The sequence below is a fragment of the Pantherophis guttatus genome, chromosome 2, assembly GCF_059756535.1.
Source record: "Pantherophis guttatus breed Tessera chromosome 2, ASM5975653v1, whole genome shotgun sequence".
Lineage (NCBI taxonomy): Eukaryota > Metazoa > Chordata > Lepidosauria > Squamata > Colubridae > Pantherophis > Pantherophis guttatus.
In genome coordinates, this window is record NC_142064.1 from 257,568,973 (window position 1) to 257,595,102 (window position 26,130).

General features: G+C 37.9%; 1 protein-coding gene across 1 annotated transcript; it reads left to right on the forward strand.

Moving 5' to 3' along the window:
• Positions 1-5,875: 5,875 nt before the first annotated feature.
• LOC148115643 (vomeronasal type-2 receptor 26-like) lies at positions 5,876-25,938 on the forward strand. The gene is made up of 4 exons (XM_087885200.1): positions 5,876-5,889; positions 6,429-6,714; positions 24,501-24,627; positions 24,823-25,938. Exons 1-4 carry the CDS (start codon positions 5,876-5,878, stop codon positions 25,722-25,724), a joined length of 1,329 nt encoding a protein of 442 aa, XP_087741326.1. The 3' UTR covers positions 25,725-25,938.
• The last annotated feature ends 192 nt before the right edge of the window (positions 25,939-26,130 follow it).

Genomic DNA, 26,130 nt, shown 5'->3' on the forward strand with positions numbered 1-26,130 from the left:
TGATTGAATGATACCTTAGAACAGAGTGAGATCTCTGGTATTTTCTCCCTACTGTTTCTTCCCCTTCCTTTCATTTACTCTATAATTCCTACCACCTTCTCCACTCTTTTTTTCCCACCCTTTGCCACTTTTGTGGCTTCCCTGTTCCTTTTGGTTTAGATAAAAGAATACTTTTTAAAAACCAAATTCAAGGAGGGGAGAGGCTTTATGTGATAAGTTAATATTTAGTCGCAGAGGAATCACATTAACTGTAGTTAACTGTAGAATATAGGACAATAACTCTAAAGCCATGAATGTTGTTTTTGTGAAATTGTGTCCAGCCCATTGCAACCCCATGGACAACGTTCCTCCAGGCTTTCCTGTCCTCTACCATCCCCCAGAGTCCATTTAGGCTCACGCCAACTGCTTCAATGACTCCATCCAGCCACCTCGTTCTCTGTCTTCCCCTTCTTCTTTTGCCCTCAATTGTTCCCAGCATTTGACTCTTCTCCAGTGAGCCCTTCCTTCTCATTAGGTGGCCAAAGTATTCTAGTTTCATCTTCAGGATCTGGCCTTCGAAAGAGCAGTCAGGGTTGATCTCCTCTAGGATTGATCGGTTTGATCGCCTTGCAGTCCAAGGGACTCACAGGAGTCTTCTCCAGCACCATAGTTCAAAGGCCTCAATTCTTTGGTGCTCAGCCTTCCTTATGGTCCAACTTTCACAGCCATACATTGCAACTGGGAAAAACCATAGCTCTTGATATGCATACACTTTGTAGCATCCCTTATTAACATTCTTGAGGACTGGGAAGATACAGCTCTTCTCCTAAGCATTGGGCTAGGATGGGGGTTGCGAGCTATGAGCAGATCTAGTCTGGTGCCTGGGGGGAAGGGTATGATTTTATTTTTTATTTTAAAAAAAATCATTAAACATTTTTTAAAAAAAAACAAAGAGAAAGCTTTAACACTTTTTCCATTTCAACAGTTTCGCATCCGTCAAAAATTTCATACTTATACATTTTTTCCTCCCTTATTCTACTATATCTTTTATACATATACTTCTAATATTTGTTTATTTATTTACATATATACATATAAATACCCGTCTACACACTTTCATTTCTACAATTTTTGTTTCCTCATATTTGCACTTATACTTCTACTCCTATTTCGACCATTATTTAATTTTTCCTTGTCTTTTATCTCTCTCCTCCAGCCATTCATACAATTTCTCCCACACTAAGTAATATTCTGCTTCCTCTTTTTCTTGTATCTCTTTCGTTAATTTGTCCATCTCAGCACATTCCAAAACTTTTCTGATCAGATTATCCTTGGATGGTATATTATGATTTTTCCAATTCTGAGCGTAGATTATTCTTGCTTCTCTGGTAATATGGATAATTAAATATTCTATTTCTTTTTCATATGACCCTTGGAGTATTCCTAATAAAAGTGTTTCTGGCCTCATCTCTATCTTGGTTATTTCTTCTAATTGTGAGCTGATTCTACTCCAATATTATTTCGCTTTGTGGCAGTACCACCACATCTGGTAATATATTCCCTTTTGCTGTTTGCATTTCCAACACGTTGGTGAGGTATTGGGAAACATCTTTGCCAATCTGGATGATGGCAAGTGCCAACTGTAAAACATTTTATACAGATTTTCTTTATAGGATACAGACATTGTCAGTTTATAATTTTTGTGCCATAATTTCTCCCATTTATCTAATTCAATGTTGTATCTGAATTTTTTTGCCCAAATTCTCATATTTCTTTAACTACTTCCTCTTCCAATTTGTATCTTAATAAATAATTGTAATTTTTTTTTATCAATTTATCTTCTGTACCTTGGAGGATTTTGTCTTCATATACTTTCTTTGGAATTCATATTGTGTCAAATCTGTCTTTTATCTAGATTTCATTTGCATGTAAGGCCACCAATCAATGTCTGTACCCTGTTCTTTTAATTCCTGCCTTGTTTTTAATTCTCCTTGACTATTTAACAAATCTTTGTATCTTTTCATTTTGTCAATGTCTAATGCATTTGGATAGATTTGTGCCTCCATTGTGGATAACCATTCTGGAATTTTATCATAATGATTCTTTTTTATCTCTTGCCATGTTTGTTATCAGCATCTCTGATTAAATGTCATTGAAAATCATTATGTTATCTATTTTTTCCTTCCCATAAAAAGGCGTGCCACCCTCTCTGCAAATCATATCCCTCTAATGTTAAAATTCTTTTATTTCATAATTCCATCCAGTCTTTGATCCATATAAGTGATGTTGCTTTATAGTATGTTTCCCAATCTGGGAGTCCAAATCCTCCTCTTCCTCTACTATCTTGCAGTGATTGTATTTTGATTCTTGATTTTTTTCCCCTGCCAAATATAGTTTGCTATTAATTTATTTAGATCTTTAAAAAAAGTTTTTTCCTAATTTTATGGGAATTACTTGAAATAAGAATAGTAAGTGTGGTAGCACATTCATTTTAATCAAAGCTATTTTTTTTCTAAAAAGGATAATTGTAATTTGCTCCAAATTTCCAAGTCTTTCTTTTTCTGTAGTATTAATTTATTATAGTTGTCTTCTTTGATAGATGAACCTTTATTTGTTAACCATATTCCTAAATATTTTAATTTTTTTGTTGTTTGGATACCCATTTTGTCTTCTAATTCTTTCTCCTGCTGCTTGGTAAGGTTTTTTGTTAGTTCCTTTGTTTTGAGTTTATTGATTTTAAATCCTGCTACTTTTTCACATTCCTCTATTTGCATTATTTATTTGGGTCCTGACAATATTGGTTGTTCTAAGATGAAGACCAGGTCGTCAGCAAAGGCTTGGACTTTATATTCCTCTTTTTTTATTTTCAATCCTTTTATTTCACTTTGACTTCTGATTTTGTTTAACAGTATCTCTAGTGTTATGATAAATAGTAAGTGGGAGAGTGGACAACCCTGTCTCACTCCTTTTGCTATTGTGAATTGTTCGGTAATGTCTCCATTTATTGCTATCCTTGCCGTTTGAGTTGAATATATTTTTTCTACCATCTTTATAAATTTATCTCCGAATTTCATATTTTCTAATTGTAAAATAAGGAATCTCCAATTTAAGTTATCGAATGCCAATTGTTTATCTGGATTTGTTTCATAATATTCTAATACATCAATTATAATTCTCATATGGTTTTTAATTTTCCTTTTTGGCATAAAGCCATTTTGATCAGGGTAGATGTATTCGTTTATTACATTTTTAAAATCTTTCCGAAATTATCAATGTAAATAGTTTGTAGTCTGCATTTAACAATGAAATGGATCTATAGTTTTTCATTTGGTGTTTGTCTGTATCTTCTTTTGGGATAAGTGTTATAGTGGCTTCCGTCCATGTGTTAGATATTCTGGCCTTCAGGTGTACCTCATTAAAAATTTCTAACAGTATTTCATCTAATGGTTGTTGACATGTCTTACATAATTCTTCAGGAATTTCATCTGGACCTGGTGTTTTGTTGTTCTTCTGTTTTTTTTTTCTTGCCTCCATTAATTCTGTCATACTAATTGTTCCATTTAATATTTCCCTCTGTGTCTCCTCCAATTTGACTAAATTCATCTTTTCTAAATATCATTTAATATCTTCTTCAGATATATTTTCTTGTGTATATAGGTTTTGAAAATAGTTTTTCACTATAATCCCCCCCTTTTTTTTTGCAGTGTATCTCCCCTTTCTCATCCTGTAGCTGGTGTATCATTTTTTTCTCTTTCTCTTTTTTCAATTTGTATGCAAGCCATCTTCCTGTTTTATTAACATGTCGAAAATAATTTTGTTTTGCTGATTTAATTTTCCGTGCCATCTCTGCTTCCTTAGTTCATTTGTTCTGGGGTTCCTTCTGTAAATCTAGCTCCCATTTTTAAAGTTCTTTTAACAAATTTTCTCGTTCTTGTTTTTTGTTTTTGTTTTTCTTCACTGTATAAGCAATTGTTAGGTCTCTTATATATGCTTTTGCGGTGTCCCACAGGTTTTGGAGAGATGTTTCTTCTTTTGTGTTTATCCTAATAAATATGTTCATTTCTTTCTCGATCATTTGAATATATTCTTTATCTTTTAATATTTCTTTGTTCAACATCCATCTTTTTCTTTTCTTCTGGCCTTTCCATATTACTCTTATTGGATTATGATCTGCCCACGTATTGGTCATTATTTCCACTTCTTCTATTTCCTTTCTAAGTTCTGTCGTCATCCATACCATATTGATCCTAGACCACGATTGATGTGGACTAGAATAGAATGTATATTGTTTTTTTTTCTTTATTTATTTCCCTCCAAGTGTCTTGTAGAGATAGTTCATGAGTCACCTCATGAAATGTATCAGGTAATGTCTTTTCTTTGTTTTATTTTTCGTATTGCTTCGATAATCTTTTTTCACATCTATAATTGCATTAAAGTCTCCAGTTAGGCAGATACATTGGTATTCTAATTCTTTTACTTTATTGTGTATCTTTCTATAGTATTCATTTTGGTTGTTATTTGGTGCATAGATTGAAATCAATAATATTATTTTTGTTCTGTTTTTATTTCAATCATTAAAATTCTTCCCTCCTCATCTGTGTATATTTGTTTTGATTCTAATTATTTTTTTTAATGTCTATTGCTATTCCTCTTTTTGTTTGTTTGTTTGTTCTGCTAATGATGTATATAGTTCGCCTAATCTTGGGTATTCTAGTAGCTTTCTGTGCTTTTTCTTAATATGTACTTTCTGCAAATTTATAATATCCATATCTAATCTTTGTAGCTTCGTGAATGTCTGCGTTCTTTTAGTTGGTGAGTTTAGACCATTTATATTTATCGAGATCATTTTTTTTCTTTCTCCATATCCGTTCTTATTTGTTCGTTGTTCTTAATCTTCTTCTATTTCTTGTTTCTCTTTGTGCTTTTCCCTTGCTCCTTCTCCCTCTGTTCGTTCCCTTTCCAATCTACTTTTTTCTTCTTAGTCTCCTTCACTTTCTTCCATTAGATATTCATCCTGACTTTTACTCTCTGTTTCCTCCCTACTTTCTTGATCTTCCTTTAGGGCAAAATGGTGTTCAAAAAACTCCTGTGCCTTATCCAATGTGTCTATCTTAATTTTTTTCTCTTGCCAGGAGATTAAGATGCCTTCCAGTATCAACCATCAGAACATGACTTTGTATTTATTTAATTGTGCTGTAAGGAAGTTATAAATTCTTCTCTGGTCTCTTACTCATTTTGGGATTTGTTTGAGGGTTATTTCCTTTCCTTTATATAGTATTGATTTATCTCTCACCTTTTTATAGATTTCACCCTTTATCTTTTTTTGGTGAATCTAACATGAATTACCTTTGGCGATTTGTGCCTTGCGGGCGTAGTTCATGTGAACTCTATAGACCTCATCCATATCTCTTCATATACCATCTTTATCTCTTTGCGTTGCCTGCTAAAATTTCTGCCATTATCTCTCCTAGATCATCTTTATTTTCCATGATATTCTGAAACCTAAGGTAAAATGACACTTTCTCCATTTCCAAATACACAATTGATTCTTCTAATTCCCTATTGATTGACATATGTTTTTGTTCCATCGTCTCTATTTTCTTATCTGTTTGTTCCATTTTTGATTCTACTGTTTGGATCCTTTGTTCATTTCTGGAAATATTCTGTTGGATTTCTTCTATTTTATCGTCCATTTTTTAAATATTTTCCTTCATTTCTCCCATATCAGATTTGAGATCATCATGGTTTCTTTTTGTTTCCTTGTGATTGTTTGCAATGGCTTCTTGTGTCTTAGTCATTGCCTACTGAATCATTAACAACATTGATTGAATATTTTGTATATTATACATAGAGCCTGCTTTATCTGCTCCAAGCATACTTTCTATTGATCGCTGCTATGCTGGAGAAGATGTAAGGGATGCAGAGTTTGAAGCCATTTTCTTACTTATTTTAGTTTGTTTATTTATTTATTTATTGGTTCGATTTATATGCCGCCCTTCTCCGGAGACTCAGGGTGGCTTACAATGTGTTAAGCAATAGCTTAGTAGGACTTTTTGGCCCTCCCTAAGCGGTGTTCTTTTTTTAAAATACAAAGTCAGCTTATTGCCCCCACAATCTGGGTCCTCATTTTACCTACCTTGGAAGGATGGAAGGCTGAGTCAACCTGGAGCCTGGTGAGATTTGAACTTGCAGTAATTGCAGACAGCTGGTGTTACTTAACAGTACTTTAATCTGCTGCACCACCAAGGCTCAGTATATGTAAAACAGAGCATTTATTAATTGAAATTTTACTATTCAAACACATAGTCGAGATCACTTTGCAAAACAAAATTATCTGTAGAACTGAATAATTTTACATCATCGACAAAAAGAACACAACTGCTTTTAAGCTGATCACATAAATCGTTGATATAGAGTAAAAAAAGATGATGAAATTTATTATATTGCAGTGAGAACAACTTCTACCACATTCTGCCCTTCTTATTGGCTGTTCATGAAGTCAACCAGAATTCAAGGCTCTTACCCAACATCACCCTGGGCTACAATATGTATGAGAACTTTTTCAATGCAAGAATGACATATGAGGCCATTCTGGATGTACTGTCCACAGGACAGGAGAACATCCCAAACTACAGATGTGGAAGACAAAAGAACCTGCTGGCGATTCTTGAAGAGATGGATTCTGAACTCTTTGATCATATTTCCAATGTCTTGAGCGTTTATAAAATTCCACAGGTATAAAGCCAAATGAAATTAATTCCATGTTGTAAATTGTTCAGATTTGCCTAGCAGGCAGCACTTGTATATATTTCTCCAAATAAATTGAAAGTCAGAAAGTCAGAGAGATTAGAAGAGTTGAAAGAATTGTTAATTCATAAAGTGATGGGCTGCCGCTGGTTTGGATCAGTTCTAGCAAACTGGTAATTCCAGTGATCAATTGGCCTTGCCCACCTACACCCACCCTATCCTGTCCTATATTTCTCAGCTCATCAGATTTGCATGGCACACTGGATTTCCGGCCCTCAGCTGTTTTACTTATCGGGGCTGCCCTAGAAGGTAAGCTATAGAGCTTGAGATTGGTGTATTTTGAACACTGCGCACATACACAAAGTGTGAGCTTACAGAACTGGTTGTATATATACATACTTTGGCTCCAGGTGATGTGGATAGCAGACCTCTGGTAGTAGAAAAGATCTGGGTGTGACCTTTCGGAATTTCAAAAATTATGATTTTTGAAAATGTATGAGGGTTGAATCGGTGACTTTTAAACATTTTGGTAATTTAGCGACCAAAACAAAAGTGGGGTTTTTTCCCACAGAATCATAGAATAAAAAGTCCAACTCCCTACACAGAGGTGAAATGGTCAGACCACTACAGACAAATTGCTGTCCAAGTTTTCATTGAAAATAACCCAGAATGGAGCTCCAGGAGGCAGACTGTTCCAACTCTTAATAACTCTCACAGTGAGGAATTCCTCATTTTTTTACAATCTTGAGACTGAAGTAAAAGACTCAAAAGAAAGATATGAAGAAAACAATGAATAGGTCAAGATAGCTAGAGGGCACCTCCAGAAAGCAGCTTTTACATACTTTCTCTAGTGTACATAAAAAAGGCTGAGAGCCAAAGAATTGAGACCTTTGAACTATGGTGCTGGAGAAGACTCTTGTGAATCCCTTGGACTACAAGGTGATCAAACTGGTCAGTCCTAGAGGAGATCAACCCTGACTGATCCATCTTCATCCTGAAGATAAAACTCAAATACTTTGGCCACCTAATGAGAAGGAAGGACTCACTGGAGAAGAGACTAATGCTGGGAACGATTGAGGGCAAAAGAAGAAGGGAACAACAGAGAATGAGGTGGCTGGATGGAGTGACTGAAGCAGTCAGCGTGAGCTTATATGGACTCCAGAGGATGGTAGAGGACAGAAAGGCCTGGAGGAAAGTTGTCCATGGGGTCTTGATGTGTCGGACACGACTTTGCACTAACAACAACAATTAGTGTACAACACAGAAGAAAGTATGTCATAATATTCTTTCCTATTTTGAACTGGAACTTGGCACAATGTCAGTTGTCTTGGGTTTTTTTTAAAGTGAGGTTATTAAACTGACTTCTGCATTTCAAATGTCTGAAAGAAATTCAGCCAATTAAAGAGTTTTTATAGAGTTATTTGAAATCAATTATATGAATGAAGACAATGAAATAATACACCAATATTAAACAATTGCTGGGGGGGATATAACAAACAATATTTGAAGCCCAACATATAAAACAATCAAGGAAGCAGTATAATCTATGAGAAATTAATATGTTTGCCAGTTTAAAAAGATATTCCATGAGTACATAACAGTATTCCAGTATTTGAGAATACTGCCACAAAGAGGAGGAGGTCAATTTATTTTCCAAAGCACCAGATGGTAGGACAAGAAGGAATGGAATGGAAGCTAATAAAGGAGGGAAGCAACCTGGAATTAAGGCTTTGAGGACAATTAATCATTGGAACAGATTGCCTTCAGAAGTTGTGGGTGCTTCATCACTGGGGTTTATTCTGATTTACTAATTGATTGAGTAGATGGGTGACCCACAGAGTTATAATGTGACTGGAAGAGTGTGCTCTATGAGGACCTCCAATGAACATTACCCACAAATAATTCAGAGCTCCCTGGTTTCAAAGGGAGCATACAAGAGAACAGGACAGAACATCAAGGGAACCAGCAAAATTCATCCAGTTATCATTTGAAGTGTCTCTCAGCATTGTGGAAAGGCCCTTAGATTTACCATCTGACTTTTATCATTAAAACTGGTACAAACTACCAATATCTTCTCTTTTATCTTAGATCAACTATAGTGTCATCAACCAGATGGCTGAGCAAAACTATCGTTTTCCTTTTTCATATCGGATGACCCCAAACCAAGAACCACCTTACTCAGCAATCGTCCAGCTGCTCCTGCAGTTCCAATGGACGTGGATCGGCCTCCTTTCTCGGGACAATGAAAGAGGAGAAAAATTCAAAAGACGCTTGGAAGTTCTTGCTCTAAAAAATGGGATTTGCATTGTCCTTTCAGGAACTGTCCCAGAAGCAAATATGAAGAGAAATGCTGGAGAAACTCTCACGCAAGAAAAAAAGGAAATGTTCCGTTCTCTTATTAAGAGTCAAATAAAAATTATAGTATGCCAACTGGATTTTCAGGCTTCAGGAATGTTAGCAGCAATAATACAAGCGATTGATACATCCATTGTGGGAAGGGTGTGGATTGCAACAACTTTGACACTTTTAAGTGTAAGTATTTTTGACCTCTGGGTTGATCTCCAAAATAAATATGCTTTGTTTTCCTTCCGCATCCAGACAAAGAGAAGGACTCGGTATTATGACTTTAAATCTTATGCATCTATAGTCTTATTCTATGGAAATGAAGCATTCCAATGTTCTTGTTCAAGTCCTTTGTTATCTAAGAAAGTTTGGAAAAAATGCAGAGAAAAAGAGAATTGGGAATTCCCACCCAATGATGTGATTGCAAGAATCCTGTCTCAGGATTCCTCCGGTATTACCCAAATAATTCAAATTGTGGCCTGGGTCCTCAGTTCTGCCTCTTCTTCCCAACGGAGTAAGAAGAGAATGCAAATTGGAGACCATCAACCACCCCAGATTGTACAGCCATGGCAGGTAAGTCTCTTCCTTTGAGGTTCCATTGATTCTCCCCTTTCAATTCCTCAATATTAAATTAGATGTAGAAAGGGGTGAGATATTCCAAAGAGCAGTTGCCCAGTTTGTGGTATTTGAGAGTGGGTATCAATCCTGAAGCTGACCTGACCGTGGCCATGTTGGAGGCTTCAGTGTTGCTACATTGGAGCTGAGGGATAGAGAGGGAGGGGAGGAATAGAGATAGTTGGAGTTTTGTAGCCAAAACAAAATATTTTCTCCTGGGAACCAAGGACATTCCCACCGATGGCCGGAGGGAGGATGAGTGAAGCCCCAGGCAACCGTATGACACTTTGATTGGATCATGTGACTGATTGTTTGGAAAGGGGAGGAAAACTTTTACTTTAATTAGGTGAAAACTGTGGGAACATTTAGAGTCAGTTTTCAGCAGCCTGTGCCTATATGATATGTCCAATAAAACTGATATTTGAGGAACCTGCTTGTCTCAGAGTCCTGTTTGCTATGGGCATATTACTTGGAACCCTGACAGTGAGTTAGAGAGAGATGATAGAGAAAAATCTTCCAAAGTTAAACAACCTGTGCTAGTTTGGGATGCTTTTGTGACAGAAATAGCTCTCCTGAACTAATGGATATGCTTCTATAGCTATTGTTTGAAAGAATTAACACTACTATGCAACTGTTGTCACATTCTTAGCCTGAAGTTAAACTCCGCTAACTTCATCTTGATCAGGATTGATGGCAAAATTGAATTCTCCATCTTCTCCAATGGTGGGTTCTAAAATTTTTTACGTGGATGTGGCTGGGGGCGGGGGGCGTGACTGATTGGGAATGGCCAATGTGACATCACTCACGCACTCAGTCACATGACTCCCCCCAAGCCATACCCACCAAAAAGATGGCTAAAATTTTTGGGACTTTTTGAAACTTTTTTTTGACACTCCGGCCCTATATCCAGGTCAGGACATGTGGGGTGGCAGTGGTTGTCTCTGCTTTCTCTCTGTTGTCCTTCGTGGCCAAAAAGTGCCCCTTCTCACCTCTGACGGGCCTTTCTCATGGTTGCAGCCGGAGCAACCCACTCCGCCAGCTCAGGGCAGCGGACTCAGCTGCAGCCAAGATGAGCCAAGAAACTGCAGGGAGCCTACCGCGTGTTGCACCCCCTCCCAGCCTTCCCCCCGTGCCTCCACACCATTTTCAGGCACCCAGCTTACTGGACTGCCCCCATCCCTGTCATGGCTCCAACAGCAGCAGCATCGGGAGAGACTGGCGGCAACGAGGCGCAGGCGAAGGCTGGGAGGGGGATGCAACACACGGGAGGCTCGCCGCAGTCCCTCAGCTCATCTGGGTTGTAGCTGATTGAGGTGCTTTAGCAGCCATGAGCTGCGCTTTCCTCCAAGTCTCACAGAGAGAAGCACCTGTTTCCCTCTGCCACCCACAGTGCTTAGAAGAAAGCACGGCTCATGGCTGCTACTGGGCTGCCCCAGTCCCTATCGCGGCTCCAATGGTTGCGGCTTTGGGAGATGCTGGTGGCACAGAGGCACAGGTGAAGGCTGGGAGGGAGGTACAACATGCGGAGGGCCAAGTCCGCTCCCTTTTGCCTCCCCACACTTGTTTACCCATCCCAGAGAGCTCGGGCTACGCCTCCCTCCAACCCATCCGCCTTCCTTGCTGGCATCGCTCCTCGGCTGTTGTGGAGAAGTGGCAGCTCTGGGTGCACCATGCCCGTTTCATTCTCTTTGAGAGCCATTTTGCACCTTATTTGCAAAGCAGCTCTCGAAGAGAAAGAAGCAGGCATGGCACACCCAGAGCTGCCACTTCTTCACAACAGCTGAGGACTTCTTCCACTTGGAGCTCCAAGCTGCGAGCGGTGTGTGGGTGGCTGCAATGTTGGCAGCTTCGGTGGGCTCCTTCCCTCAGTGGTTTGTTTTCTTTTATCTTGTCTAGGCGACTTTGTCATTAAAGGCTGCTCCGTGCCTTTTGATCTTTCTCTGGTGCGGAGAAAAGCGACCCTGTGTGAAGGGACTGAGCCTGCTGCTGAACTTGGAAGCCGAGAGGCTTCTTTTCCACCCAGCCACTGGCGCACAGCACCAGAAAGACCTCCAATCGCTGCCGCCATCTTCACACATGCGCAGCTGTCTTCTCACTAGCTGAAGAACTTTTCGGCACCCTGCAGCCAGGCAGCTGAGAGGCTTCTTTGCTCCCGTCAGCTTCGGGTGGGTGAGAAAGCAGCGACCAGGGAACTGGTTTGGGGGCGTGGCCTGGCTGCCGCTACTACCGGTTCAGAGAACTACTTCCTAAAGTTACTACCTCTTCGGTAGAACCGGGCCGAACCGGGAGCAACCCACCACTGATCTTCTCCCATTACAAGTTTTCCCATATCTGCAAATGTCTTGCCTCAGATGCGGCTGTGATGGTGAAGCAGCAAAACATAAAACATAGAATAAGTGTTTGAAAGCACCTCAGAGGTTTTTCTAGTCCAACCCACTAATCAAGCAGGAGACCCTAATGGTCTCAAATGGTTGCCCACATCTCTTTTTGAAAGCCTCCAATGATGGAGCACTCACAACTTCTGAAGGCAAACTATTCCATTGGTTGATTGCTCTCACCGTTAGGAAATTTCTCTTTAGTTCTAGGTTGCTTCTCTCCTTCATAGGTTTCCAACCGTTGTTTCTTGTCTTGCCTATTGATGCTTTGGAAAATGTTTTGACCCCCACATCTTTGTAGGAGCCCCTCAAATATAAGAAAAGTGATATTATTTTTCCCCAGTCCTTCTTTTCCTTAGACTAGACATACGAAACTCCTGTAACTGTTCTTTTTATGTTTTAGCCTCCAGCCCCCTAATCATTTTTGTTGCTCATCTCTACAGTCTTTCCAGTGTTTCAATACCTTTTTTATATTGGGTTGATCAGAAATGGATGCAGTATTCTAAATGTGGTCTTACTAAGGCTTTGTAAAGTGATATTAGAACTTCATGTGATCTTGATTCTATCCCTTTATTAACGCAGCCTAGGATTGCATTGGCATTTTTGTCTGCTGCCACACATTGTTGGCTCATATTTAAGTGATTGTCCACTAGGACTCCAAGATCCTTCTCACGGTTACTAGCATTGAGCCAGGTTTCAAATAGTCTGTACCTATACTGTTGGTTTTCCTTGCCTAAGTGTAAAACCTTATTTTTATCTATGTTGAATTTCATTTTGTTAGGTAGGGGCCCATGTTCAATTTGTCAAGATCTTTTTGGATCTTGAGCTTGTCTTCTGGGGTGTTGGCTGTTCCTGCCAGTTTAGTGTCATCTGCAAATTTGATGCATTCCCCTTCAATTCCCTCACCTAGATCTTTTTTTTTAATTTTTTTTTATTGCAAAAGTTTTACAATTACATTTTCACCCCTTTTTCCCCCCACCACCACCCGCCCCAAACTTCCCAACCTCCCTAACCCTCCCTAACCCTCCCCTCCCCCAGACTTCCCTATATTATACTCATATCTGGTAAAGAAAGATAAAAAAAACAAAAAAAAAACCCCTTAATATAAAACTTATATAAAAACTTGAACCCCTCCCTCCCCTTTTTATTTTTCTTTTTACCCTCATTACATTAAAATATTTCTAATACATTATTTTCAAATAAAAGCTATTTGATATTTTCTAGTTTGATATTTGTTCTGAACATATTCTATCCACCTTTTCCATTCCCATTCATAAGTCTCTTGTGAACAATCTTTTAAGTATGCTGAAATCTTCGCCATCTCTGCAAAACTGGCCATCTTCAAAGTCCATTCCTCAATAGTGGGCAAAGCTTCGTTTTTCCAATATTTACCTGTCAACAATCTTGCTGCTGTTATCATATACAATATCAGTTTTGTTTCACCCGATGTAAAACCCTTAACTATACCCAATAAAAACAATTGTGGAGAGAATTGAATTTTTTTCTTCAAAACATTCTGCATGACCCACCAAATTTTTATCCAAAAAGCCTTAACTTTCCTACAGGTCCACCAAACATGATAATACGTAGCATCCAAACATTCACATCTCCAACATTTTGGCTGAACATTAGGGTACATACATGACAACTTTTTGGGATCTAAATGCCATCTATAAAACATTTTATAGAAATTTTCCCTCAGGTTCTGCGACTGTGTAAATTTAACATTCTGAACCCAAATTTTTTCCCATGTTTCCAACATCACTGGTTCTTCAAAATTTTGTGCCCACTTAATCATACAATCTTTAACTAATTCAGTTTCTGAATCCCTTTCTAGCAAAACATTATAAAGCCTTTTGATATGCATTGGACCTTTCTCTTTTATATGTCTAACCAATTCTTCCTCATGCAACATAATACCAGTTTTTTGGTCCCCTTTCCATCTCAATTGTAATTGATTATATTGTAACCAAGTTAAATTAATCCCTTCGTCCAACAGTGTCTGCAATGTCTTCAGCTGCCATCTGCCCGCATCTGTAAAAAGAACCTCTTTGTATAAAAACCCCCCCGAGTGACATTATATTTGTATTCCACAAAGTATGACCAAGATCCAGCCATAGCGGTATTTTATAATCCCATTTGAATCGGTGCTTCTTCCAAACTCTCATCAAAGAGTCTCTAAGTATATGACTTTTAAATACTTTATCAACTTTGTCATCATAAAATAAGTAAGCATGCCATCCAAATTCAAGATCAAAACTTTCTGCATTCAATATTCCAGCCTTTTTCCTTCCAAACCAATCACTTGTTAAAGTTAAAGCTGCTGCATCATAATATAACTGTAGGTTTGGAAGTTTAAGACCTCCTCTTTCTGGAACATCTTGCATAATTTTCAATTTCACTCTCGGCTTTTTTCGTTCCAGACAAACTTATTCACTCCAGTTTGCCAGACTTTCAATTGTTTATCACTTTTGAGCACCGGAATCATTTGAAACAAAAAAAGAAATCTTGGCAAAATGTTCATCTTAACTGCTGCTATTCTTCCAAGTAGAGACAGCTGCAGTTTTTTCCAAGTCTCCATGTCTTTCTGCACCTCTCGCCACAACACCTCATAATTATTTTGAAACAATTTCATGTTTGATTCTGCAACCTGAACTCCTAGATATTTTACCTTAGGTACAATCTCAAAACCTGCCCTCCTTTCAAGCTCATGTTTACGATCTTGTGTCATGTTTTTAGCTATCATTTTAGTCTTTTTTGGAGTCAGTCTAAAACCTGAAACTTTACCATAGTCTTGTATAATGTCCTTCATCAGGATTATTGATTCCATTGGTTGTGATAGGGTAACAACCAGATCGTCTGCAAATGCCTTTATTCTGTAATCCTCTTGCCTAATCATTATACCTTTCAAGATATTAGAGTCCCGTATTGTATTTAGCAAGACTTCTAGTGTTAAAATAAATAAAAGTGGGGACAACGGACATCCCTGTCTTGTTCCTTTTTCGATTTTGAACTCTGTTGTCAAACTTCCATTAATAATGATCTGTGCCTTTTGCTCTTGGTAAATTGCTGAAATCGCCTGTATAAATTGATCCCCAAAATCCATCTTTTTTAAAGTCTTTAGTAGAAAATTCCAATCCACTCTATCAAAGGCCTTCTCTGCATCCAAAAAGACCAGCACTGCAGGAATCTGTTTATTCTTCTCAAGATATTCCAATAAATCTATTACTTGCCTTACATTATCCTTCATGTGTCTGCCCTCGATAAATCCCGCTTGATCATCATGAATCACCTTTTGGATTACTGGCATCAACCTGTTGGCTAATACTTTCGCATAGATTTTATAATCTGTATTCAAAAGAGATATTGGTCTGTAGTTCTCTGGTTTTTTAGGACCGACTTGTTCTTTTGGTATCAAAGATATGTAAGCTGTTGTCCATGATGGGGGTATTTTACCCCCTTGTTGAATATTGCAAAATAAATCTCTGAGTTGTTCCACCATTTCAGCTTGCAAAGTTTTGTAATACACTGCGGTCAAACCATCCGTGCCAGGAGCTTTGGCTGTTTTTAACTGTTTAATTGCTACTATTATCTCCTCCTCTGTTATAGGATAATTCATTCTTTCCTTTTGTTGATCAGTAATTTTTGTAACTCTTTTATCGTTTAAATATTTTTCTATAAGTCCATTCTGCACCTCCTCTTTGGCATATAGTTTGGTATAATAGTCCACAAAAGCTTCTTTAATTAATTTTTGTTGAAAAATTTCTTTCCCTCCAATATCAATACTATCAATAGTCCGTATACTTTGTTTTTTCCTCAATGTGTAAGCCAACCATCTGCCCGGTTTATTAGCGTTACAAAATGTATTATGCTTCGCATATTGTAAGTTTGTTGCAACTTGTTCCGCCATAAGCATTTGGAATTGATCTTTCAAGAGTTTTATAGCACCGCATATTCTTTCATCTGTTGGATTTTTAATAAGTAACTGTTCTTTATTCTTTATTTCTATTTCCAATTCAGATCTTTTCTTTTGTCAAAACAGTCTATGTTTAGAGTTCATGTGGATAAGCACCCCTCTCATATAGGCTTTGCTTGCATCCCACACAATTTCTATTGGGGTACCTTTATTCAAATTTATTTCAAAAAATTCTTTCAAATGCTTTTTAAGTTCTGTTGTGTTTTTTTCATATCTGAACAAGTTCTCATTTAATCTCCAAGAACGTCTCTCAATCTTATCCATCTCAATTTCTATCCATACTGGGCTATGGTCAGTCAAAGTTCTTGGAAAAATCTTTGTTCTTTTTGTCTTGACAAGTAGATCATCTGACAACAAAATGAAATCAATCCTAGAGAAGGATCTATGTCTATCTGAATAAAAAGTATAGTCCAGTTCTTTTGGGTTATGTATTCTCCAAATATCTTTTAGTTCCAAATCTTCTTTCATATCAAAAAAGGTCTGAGGTAACCTAATCCTAGATTTTGCTGAACTCCTTTTGTCTAATTTAGAGTCTATTACTCCATTCCAGTCTCCCATGATTAAAATAGATCTATAGTCCCATTGTAGTATTTTAGTATGTAACATTTTATAGAAATAATCCTGTTGTTGGTTGGGAGCATAAATTCCTATCAAAAGAATTTGACCGTATGTTGTAAGTAATTCAATTGCTACAAACCTACCATCTTCATCTGTTTCTATAACTTTAGCCGTAAATTTCTTATTTACATAGATAACCACACCATTCTTTTTTTGCAACGTTGAAGATATAAAATGTATTCCTAATTTGGAGTTTATCAAGTATTTTTGATCTTGAACTGTAATATGCATTTCTTGTAGACAAATTATATCATTATTAAATTGTTTCAAATATGTAAATAATTTCTTCCTTTTCTGTGCTGAATTCAACCCATTCACATTCCAAGATAAACACTTAAGCATCATCTTCATCTTTCTGGAGCAAAGAGCAGAATAACCGAATATCATCCAAAATCTTCGGAGTCGCTCCCCCCATGGCTCCAGTCTCTTGTGTAGTAGTCTTGGCTCCTTTCTTGTCTTGTCTTTCCTGTTGTTGTTGTTGCTTTTGTTTAAGTAATTTAGATTGAGCTCGAGTTATACGTTGATCCTTAACTTCGATCATCCGAACCGGGTCCAAGATTGGAGAAGATTCCAGCAGAGGCTCATCCAGAAAACCTCTTTCTGCACCTTGCATTTCCTCTGGTTCCTGCTTAGACTGTTCTTGCAATTCTCGTTGAGGTTGCTTCTCATCACTCTCCTTAATCTCCAAAACTGTAGATGTACGTGGGGATGGTGTTCTTTCCTTAAGAATAGTAGTGTAGAAGTGCTCTGCCTTCTCCACGGTGTTCAAATGATATCTTTCTCCCTTGTATCTCAAAATTATACCAACTGGGGCGTCCCACCGAAATGGTATCTGTTGATTTTGCAATTCTTTAACAAGAAAGCCGAATTCTTTTCTGGTTTTCAGCATTTTAGGAGGTAATTCTTTATAAATTCCAATTCGTGAGCCCCCCACTTGCACAGAGGTGTAAAAGGATTTTTGCAGGATGTCATTTCTTATTTCTCTGTCTGTAAAATATATGACCACATCTCTGGGTAATTGTCTTTGTCTGGCCACCCAAGAATTCACTCTGTAAATTTTATCTATTTTGTGAAAAACCACATCAGGATTAACTTGTAAAATCTTGGCCAGAGCCTCAGAACAAACCTGTCTCAAATCCTGTCTATCCTCTTCTCGAATTCCTCGAAGCCGTATTGCAAACTCCATTGCCCTGAATTGTACCATCACAATTTCATTTTCAACTCTCTGCATTTTATTGTCAACATCAGCAATTTTATAATCATTGTCTTTCATCTTAACATTAACTTCTGATTTAAATTCTTCAACTTTAGAATCAACTTTAATAATAAATTCTGCCAGGCCAGACGCCACTTCTGATATTTTTTTGGTCACCTTGTTTTGATTCTGTTTCACCATATCTTTAACTTCATTAATTTCCTGCATAAATTCCTGGTGTGACTTTTGAAGTTTATCATCTATCTCCTGTTGAGATTTTTGAAATTTATCATCCAGAATTTTAAAAATAAATTCTTTTTTTTTATTGCAAAAGTTTTACAGTTACATTTTCACCCCATTTCCCCCCCATCCCAGCCCCCACACCCCACCCTAACCCCCCCACACACCCCCTAACCCTCCCCCCCTGACTTCCACAAAATATAATCCCATCAAAATCCCCTTTTTATAAAACTTGAACCCCTCAAACCCCCTTAAAAAATTTTTTTATCTTCACAGTTTCCATACATTTCTATTTTTATATAATACTTTCAATGAAAAACTATTTGGTACTTTCTAACTTGATATTTGTTCTGCACATAATTTATCCATTTTTTCCATTCCCATTCATAAGTCTCTTGTGAGCGATCTTTTAAATATGCTGAAATCTTCGCCATCTCAGCAAAACTGGCCATCTTCAAAATCCATTCTTCGATAGTGGGTAAAGCTTCATTTTTCCAATATTTACCTATTAATAATCTCGCTGCAGTTATCATGTACAATATCAACTTAATTTCATCCTGTGTAAAACCCTTTACTATACCCAATAAAAACAATTGTGGAGAAGATGGAATTTTTTTCTTCAAAATATTCTGCATAACCCACCATATTTTTATCCAAAAAGCCTTAACTTTCTTACAATTCCACCAAACATGATAATATGTAGCATCTAAACAGTCACATCTCCAACATTTTGGCTGAACATTAGGATACATACAGGATAATTTCTTGGGATCTAAATGCCATCTGTAAAACATCTTGTAAAAATTTTCCCTCAAATTCTGCGATTGCGTAAATTTAACATTCTGAACCCATATTTTCTCCCATGTTTCCAACATTACTGGTTCTGCAAAATTCTGTGCCCATTTAATCATGCAATCTTTAACCAGTTCAGTTTCTGAGTCCCTTTCTAACAAAACATTATATAGCCTTTTGATATGCATTGGACCTTTCTCTTTTATATGTCTAACCAACTCTTCCTCATGCAACATAATACCAGTTTTTTGGTCCTCTTTCCATCTCTGTTGAAGTTGATTATATTGTAGCCAGGTTATATTAATCCCTTCAGCCAACAGTGTCTGTAATGTCTTCAGCTGCCATCTGCCCGCATCTGTAAAAAGAACCTCTTTATATAAAAACCCCCCGAGTGACATTATATTTGTATTCCACAAAATATGACCAAGATCCAGCCATAGCGGTATTTTATAATCCCATTTAAAACGGTGCTTCTTCCAAACTCTCATCAGCGAATCTCTAAGTATATGACTTTTGAACACTTTGTCCACTTTATTTTCATAAAATAAGTAAGCGTGCCAACCAAAATCCAGGTCAAAGCTTTCTATGTTCAGTATTCCAGTCTTTTTCCTTCCAAACCAATCGCTTGCTTGAGTCAAAGCTGCTGCTTCATAATATATCTGTAGGTTTGGAAGTTTAAGGCCTCCCCTCTCTAGAGCATCTTGCATAATTTTTAGTTTCACTCTCGGTTTTTTCTCATTCCAAACAAACTTATTCACTCCACTTTGCCATTCTTTCAGTTGTTTATCACTTTTAAGCACTGGAATCATTTGAAACAAAAAAAGAAATCTTGGCAAAATGTTCATCTTAACTGCTGCTATTCTTCCAAGTAACGAGAGCTGCAACTTTTTCCAGGTCTCCATATCTTTTCGTACATCTCGCCATAACACCTCATAATTGTTTTGAAATAATTTCATATTTGATTCTGCCACCTGAATTCCTAAATATTTAACCCTTGGTACAATCTCAAAACCTGCCATCCTTTCAAGTTCATATTTTCGATCTTGTGTCATATTTTTAATTATCATCTTTGTTTTTTTCTGGTTCAGTCTAAATCCTGATACTGTACCATAATCTTCTATAATGTCTTTCATCTGGATTATTGATTCCATCGGCTGTGAAAGGGTGACAACCAGGTCATCTGCAAATGCCCTTAGTCTGTAATCCTCTTGCCTTATCACTATACCTTTCAAGCTGTTCGAATCCCGTATTGTATTCAACAAGACTTCTAATGTTAAAATAAACAACAAAGGGGATAACGGACAACCTTGTCTTGTTCCTTTCTCAATATTAAAATCTGTTGTTAAAATAAATTCTTTTAAATCTCCCACGTCAAAATCTTTTTTCTGAGTCTGTATCTGTTGTTCAGGGGGAGGCTGTGTTTTATGTATGGGAGATCCACCTCCTGTTGCCTTCGCTTTCTGCTTCTTTGAGGCCATCCTGCCACGTAAGCTAGTTTTACTAAAAAAGGAAGTTCTTCTTCCTCTCCCACCTCCACAAAGACTTCTGAAAAAGTCCCCCAGATTTATTCAAATAAAAACTAAAGTAAAGCAAAGTCCAGTATTGAAAAAGGAGAAATTTCTCTCTTATTCTCTTGTTACAAGCGAAGCAACTTCGTAACAGTTTAGAAACTTTGTGGCAAAGCAAGATGAGTTCAGCAATCCACACTCGCCAGCTCGTTAACTCTAAGGCTAAGCGCCATGTTTTTACAGTTCACTTTCACTCATCCGCATTTTTTCGCTCAGATTAGAAAGCCAAGAAAACTCTAATACTTGCGATTCCGAGTTTCAGGGTTCAAGTAAAAATATACTGCTTGTTAAGGCTGGTTCCTTTCCTTTGAATTTGAAGTTTCCTGTAGCCGGCTTGTTCTGCAAAAGCAGACTTGTCCCACGCCGCCCGGAGTCCAGCAGGTTGAACGGGAGCCGCTCCTGTTCCCTCCCCTATTCCCTGGGGGGGTTGCAGGGGCTCAACCTGTGCCCTGCGATCTCTCTTCAAAAATCCTAAGGATTTTGAAGTTTTCGAGCTGCTTCTTAGTCGCGAAGCGGCTCTACAAGCGGCGGGGCTGGCGGAGCTTCAAAAGGCACCGCCGCCGCCGAAGACGAGGAAACCGGAAGTCCCACCTAGATCTTTTTTGAACATATTGAAGAGTGCTGGGCCTAAAATGGAAGCTTGGGTTACCCCATTGCTTACTTCCCTTTATGAGGATGAGGTTCCCCAGAGGACTAAATGTTGAATATAATTTGTCAGCCAGTTGCAAAGCCTTCTGATGGTGATGGTGTTATCTAGTCCACGTTTTCAAGATAAGTGAGATAAATATTTGAAAAAGAGCTGTAAATTCCTGGAGAATGTCTGAAAGAAGCTTCCCATGAAATGCTGAATTGATCTGTTTCAGACTGTAGTAGTGATTTGAAGAGGTTGAATTATTCAGAGTACCTCCAATCCAGATTATTGGCAAGAAAAACATTGAATAAAGGCTCAGATTCTCATGTTTTTTCTTTGTTTCGGCAGTTGCATAGGTTCCTGAGAAACTTCCAACATCAAAATATTTCCAGATATCAGATTTCTTTTGATGAAAATGGAGTTCCTGTTGGTGACTTTGATATCATGCAGTGGACATCCGTTTTGAACAAATCAGATGCGGCATTGAAAATTGGGAATGTAGAAAGACAAGCCTCCTCGGAAGTCAAGATTTCTGTCAAACAAAATGCTGTCAAATGGCCAACTTTATTTAACAAAGTAGTTGAAGCTGCTTGGATTTTGCTCTTCTATTTATCTCCATCTGCTCAGAAATAATTCTTATTGAGGCCAATTAAGATAACTTCCATCAAAGAGAACTTAAATCCTCATTAATTTATTAGATATCATTTTACTTTAGAGGTTTTATAATAATCTATCACACACTGGAAACTGCTGCATTGTATTGTGGGATTTGCAATCTACATACCGTATTTTCTAGCGTATAAGATGACTTTTTAACACATGAAAATCTTCTCAAAAGTCGGGGGTCATCTTATACGCTGGGTGTCGTTCTCCTGTAACCAGGCAGATTAGCCCGACAGGCTCTGACGAGCCTTAAATGGCTCTAACGATCCAAGCCCTGACGATCTGCTAATCAGGCAACTCAGTTGGGATCGCCAGAGCCATGGAGAAGGGAAAAACTTTTCCCCCTCCAGCTTGCTTACCTTAGCTGCTTGCCTTGCTTCGCTTGCCTTGTTTCGCTTGCCTGAATCCATTCCATCAGCAAGCAACTCCCTGCCTGCAATCAAGCAGGCAGGGAGTTGTGGACTTCAACTCCCAGAATTCCTCAGCCAGCAAAGCAAAGCTGGCTGAGGAATTCTGGGAGTTGAAATCTACAAGTCTTAAAGTTACCAAGGTTGGAGACCCCTGTTCTATTGGGTAAGTTTTTTTCCCCTTTGGGATCTTTAAAAAAAATAGTTAATTGGGTTTTTTTTTAGTTGTTCTTTTTTAGACCTAGCCATTTAAAGTTTAGGAAGTTTTAAATTTAGCTTTCATATAAAAATAAAAATAAAATAAAATAAAATAATATTTGTGCACTTTCTGAGATTTAGTATGTTTTTGTAGTGTTTCACTCTAACTACACAAACACACAAAATCTCACAAAGCTGTATGTGGAATTTTGTGTGTGTAAAGTGTGAAAGTTGTTTTTTTGGGGCTTTTTGTGGCTGTGTGAGGTTCCTGCTTGTTGCAGGGGCCATTTTGGGTCTAGCACAGCTGCTTTTACATTGTGGGTGAGCCAGTTGTGTTGTGTTGTGTGGTGTGGTGTGTGTGTGTGTGTAAAGTGTGAAAGTTGTTTTTTTGGGGGGTTTTGTGGCTGTGTGAGGTTCCTGCTTGTTGCAGGGGCCCTTTTGGGTCTAGCACAGTTGCTTTTACTTTGTAAGTGAGCCAGTTGATGTTTTTTAATTTTATTTGGTGTGCGTTGGAAGAGGGGTAATTTTATACGGCGAGTATAGCCCTAACCCTATATTTTAACAGGAAAATTCGGGGGTCGTCTTATACGCCCAGTCGTCTTATACACCAGAAAATACGGTAATTAAACTGGAATACATTGCCATAATTTATAGTACATCAAAATATCTTGTTTTCAGTAAGAAAAAATCCAGAATGTTGTGATACACAGGAAATGCCTGTCACCCAGAAAATAATTGACAGAGAGTTGAGAGATAAGACAAGAGTACTATTTATTAATTAATTCTTTGCAAAGGTCCCCCTCAAAGTGAGAGAGCAAATTACCATTCGTTCTCACCGTCTTTTATACAATTTCAGGTTACACCTTACAGGATACAAGCATGTCCCTTGAGTACAATTTCAGACTTTATATAACAGATAAACACATGGTATTCCCATTATGGAAAGTCCCCATAATTCCAGTATATAAAAATACCCCACTTAAAAATATTGCTTACACATGTAATATCAGCATAACAAGTAATATCAGCATATACACTTCCCTTTCTTAACAAGGTCAAGCCGACCTGAACATACTTCCTCCAAAATAGTCTCAAGAACACAACTTCCTCTAAAAACACAGGAATCACACATCCCGTTCTCATGCTCCTTAAACTGTCAGCTAAATTATATAATCAGGTTATACAGAGTAAAATAAGGCCTTAACATGATTTTAAAATGGCGTAACTTAGGCTATATTGTTTTACAGGAATAACCCTAATTTCTTTATTTCTCACAAATGTCTATGGAGATTCTCAGTCATCCAGGTCATGGTTGTGCCAAAGGTGCTTTTTCAAAAGGCACCTGGACTTTGTTTTCCCTTGAAGATGTTTCTCTTCTCATCCAAAAAGCTTCTTCAGTTCTTACTGAATGATGGAGGTTGGAAAGATTTGGAACGACTGAAAAGACTATGTTGTAAAAAGGATATAGATTGAGCAATTGCAGGAAGGATCCACACCCATTGGTACTATTCAGGTGACCCTGAGGGCACAGATAAATTCCAAGTGGCCTCAACAACTTTCAGAAAGACTGCTAACGACCAGATGACTGGAAGGAATATAAATCCTTCCATACTTCACCATTGAGTCAAAACTGAAGAAGATTCTGAAATGAGAAGCGAAAAGTCTTCAAGGGAAAACAAAGATCAGTTGTCTTTTGAAAAAGCACCTTTGGGAGAAAAATCCAGAATATGAAGGTTTAGCCCACTGAATTGCATAAGAAAGATATACTAAGAATCTGGTGAAGGAAATGAGGGCAGCTAAAAAAGTCATTTGTAGGAGAGAAAGATAGGGATTCTAGAAAAACTTAGATTTTGGAGGTTTCCTGTTATAGCATTCTTATACTTGCCCTAAGGAGAAACACCTTTTGCAATGGAACTACTTTCCTTTGGAAAAAAGAATGAGGCAACGAGTTTGTTTTGGGATCTACATTGGAGATTGATAGAGAAAGAGAATGATCTTTCATTTGCCCCGTGCAAGTAGAGTAATTAAAGTTCATGCCATTACTTCTTGACTGATTTTGCTCAATGTGCTCCTGAGCTCCTGGAAGCCACTTGATTTCAGTAAATCCTTCTAATTCATATATCACCCTGACTAATCTTTCTGTTTAAATTTAGATGGTACCTTATTCAAGATGTACAGAAAGTTGCTCCCCAGGTTATGCCAAGCTTGTGAGAGAGGGAGCCCCAGTTTGCTGCTATGACTGTTCTCTGTGTATGGAAGGAACATTCTCTGGGCAAGAAGGTACAGTAGGTGGCTCCAAAAATAATTATAAAAAATCAGGATATTTGATTCTTTTAACTAATGTTGTGTCGTATGGATATCCCTGGGGAGAAATATTATATTATTCCTTGAAAATGAAGTAACTGATTTCTGATGCGATTTTCATGCTCCTAAAGCTGCAGAAACAGATTCATGCTAACTATTTTTTTTTCTCAGATGCAGCCCATTGTGAAAAGTGTCCAGATGACCAGTATTCCAATAAGAAGCGAGATCAGTGTGTCCCCAAAACTATAAGCTTCTTATCCTATCAAGAATTGTTGGGACTCATCCTGGCTTTCTTTGCCATCGCTTTATCCCTAACCACCACATTTATTCTGGGAATCTTCATGAAATACCGAGACACTCCCATAGTCAAAGCCAACAACTGTGAACTCACCTATGTCCTCCTGGTTTCACTCCTGCTTTCTTTCTTGACCTCCCTTCTATTCATCGGTCGCCCCGTGAAAATGACCTGTCTCCTTCGACAAACCATTTTCAGTGTTGTTTTCTCAGTTGCTGTGTCTTCCTTGCTGGCCAAGACTGTCATGGTGGTGGTGGCCTTTCTGGCCACAAAGCCAGGCAGCAGCATGAGGAAATGGCTGGGGAAGAGTCTGGCCAACTCTATTGTTTTATCCTGCTCTGGTGTTCAAGTAGGCCTCTGTATGATGTGGCTGGGAGTCTTTCCCCCATTCCCAGATTCTGACTTTCATTCCCAACCAGAACACATCCTGCTGCAGTGCAATGAAGGCTCTGTCACCATGTTCTACTCTGCTCTTGGCTACATGGGTTTTTTGGCTGCCATCTGTTTCTTGGTGGCATTTCTGGCTCGAAATCTGCCAGGGGCTTTTAATGAAGCCAAACTGATCACCTTCAGCATGTTGGTTTTTTGTAGCGTTTGGATCTCCTTTGTTCCCACATATCTGAGCACCAAGGGGAAATACATGGTAGCCGTGCAGATCTTCTCCATCCTGGCCTCTGGCCTGGGTTTACTGGGCTGCATCTTTATCCCCAAATGCTACATTATTATCTTGAGACCTGACATGAACACCAAAGAACATCTGATGATAAAAAATCATTAAGTCTCCTTGTTTTTCTATAGTTTACATGCAGCATAAAATCACATACTTTGAAGTAATGTTTTATATGTTGTCGCTTATCTTTCTTCATTCCATGTGAACTTTGAATTATAGTAAATGAGTAGTAAAGTTGCTAAAACAACTCAAACTATTTGAAATAATCATGTCCTTCAATTGATTGGTACTTTATAATGTAAAACAAAAAAAGGAGAGGGAAAAAGAATATAATAAGCTACAAGAAGAGATTAAAAATTGGGAAGGAATATTACAAGATAATCCTGGGGATGAGCAAATTAGAGGTAAATGGATAGCAGCTAAACATAAATTGAATATATTAGAACAGGAAAATTATGTAAAGGCATTGAAATTTATAAAACAGAACCATTTTGAACATGCGAATAAGCCAGGG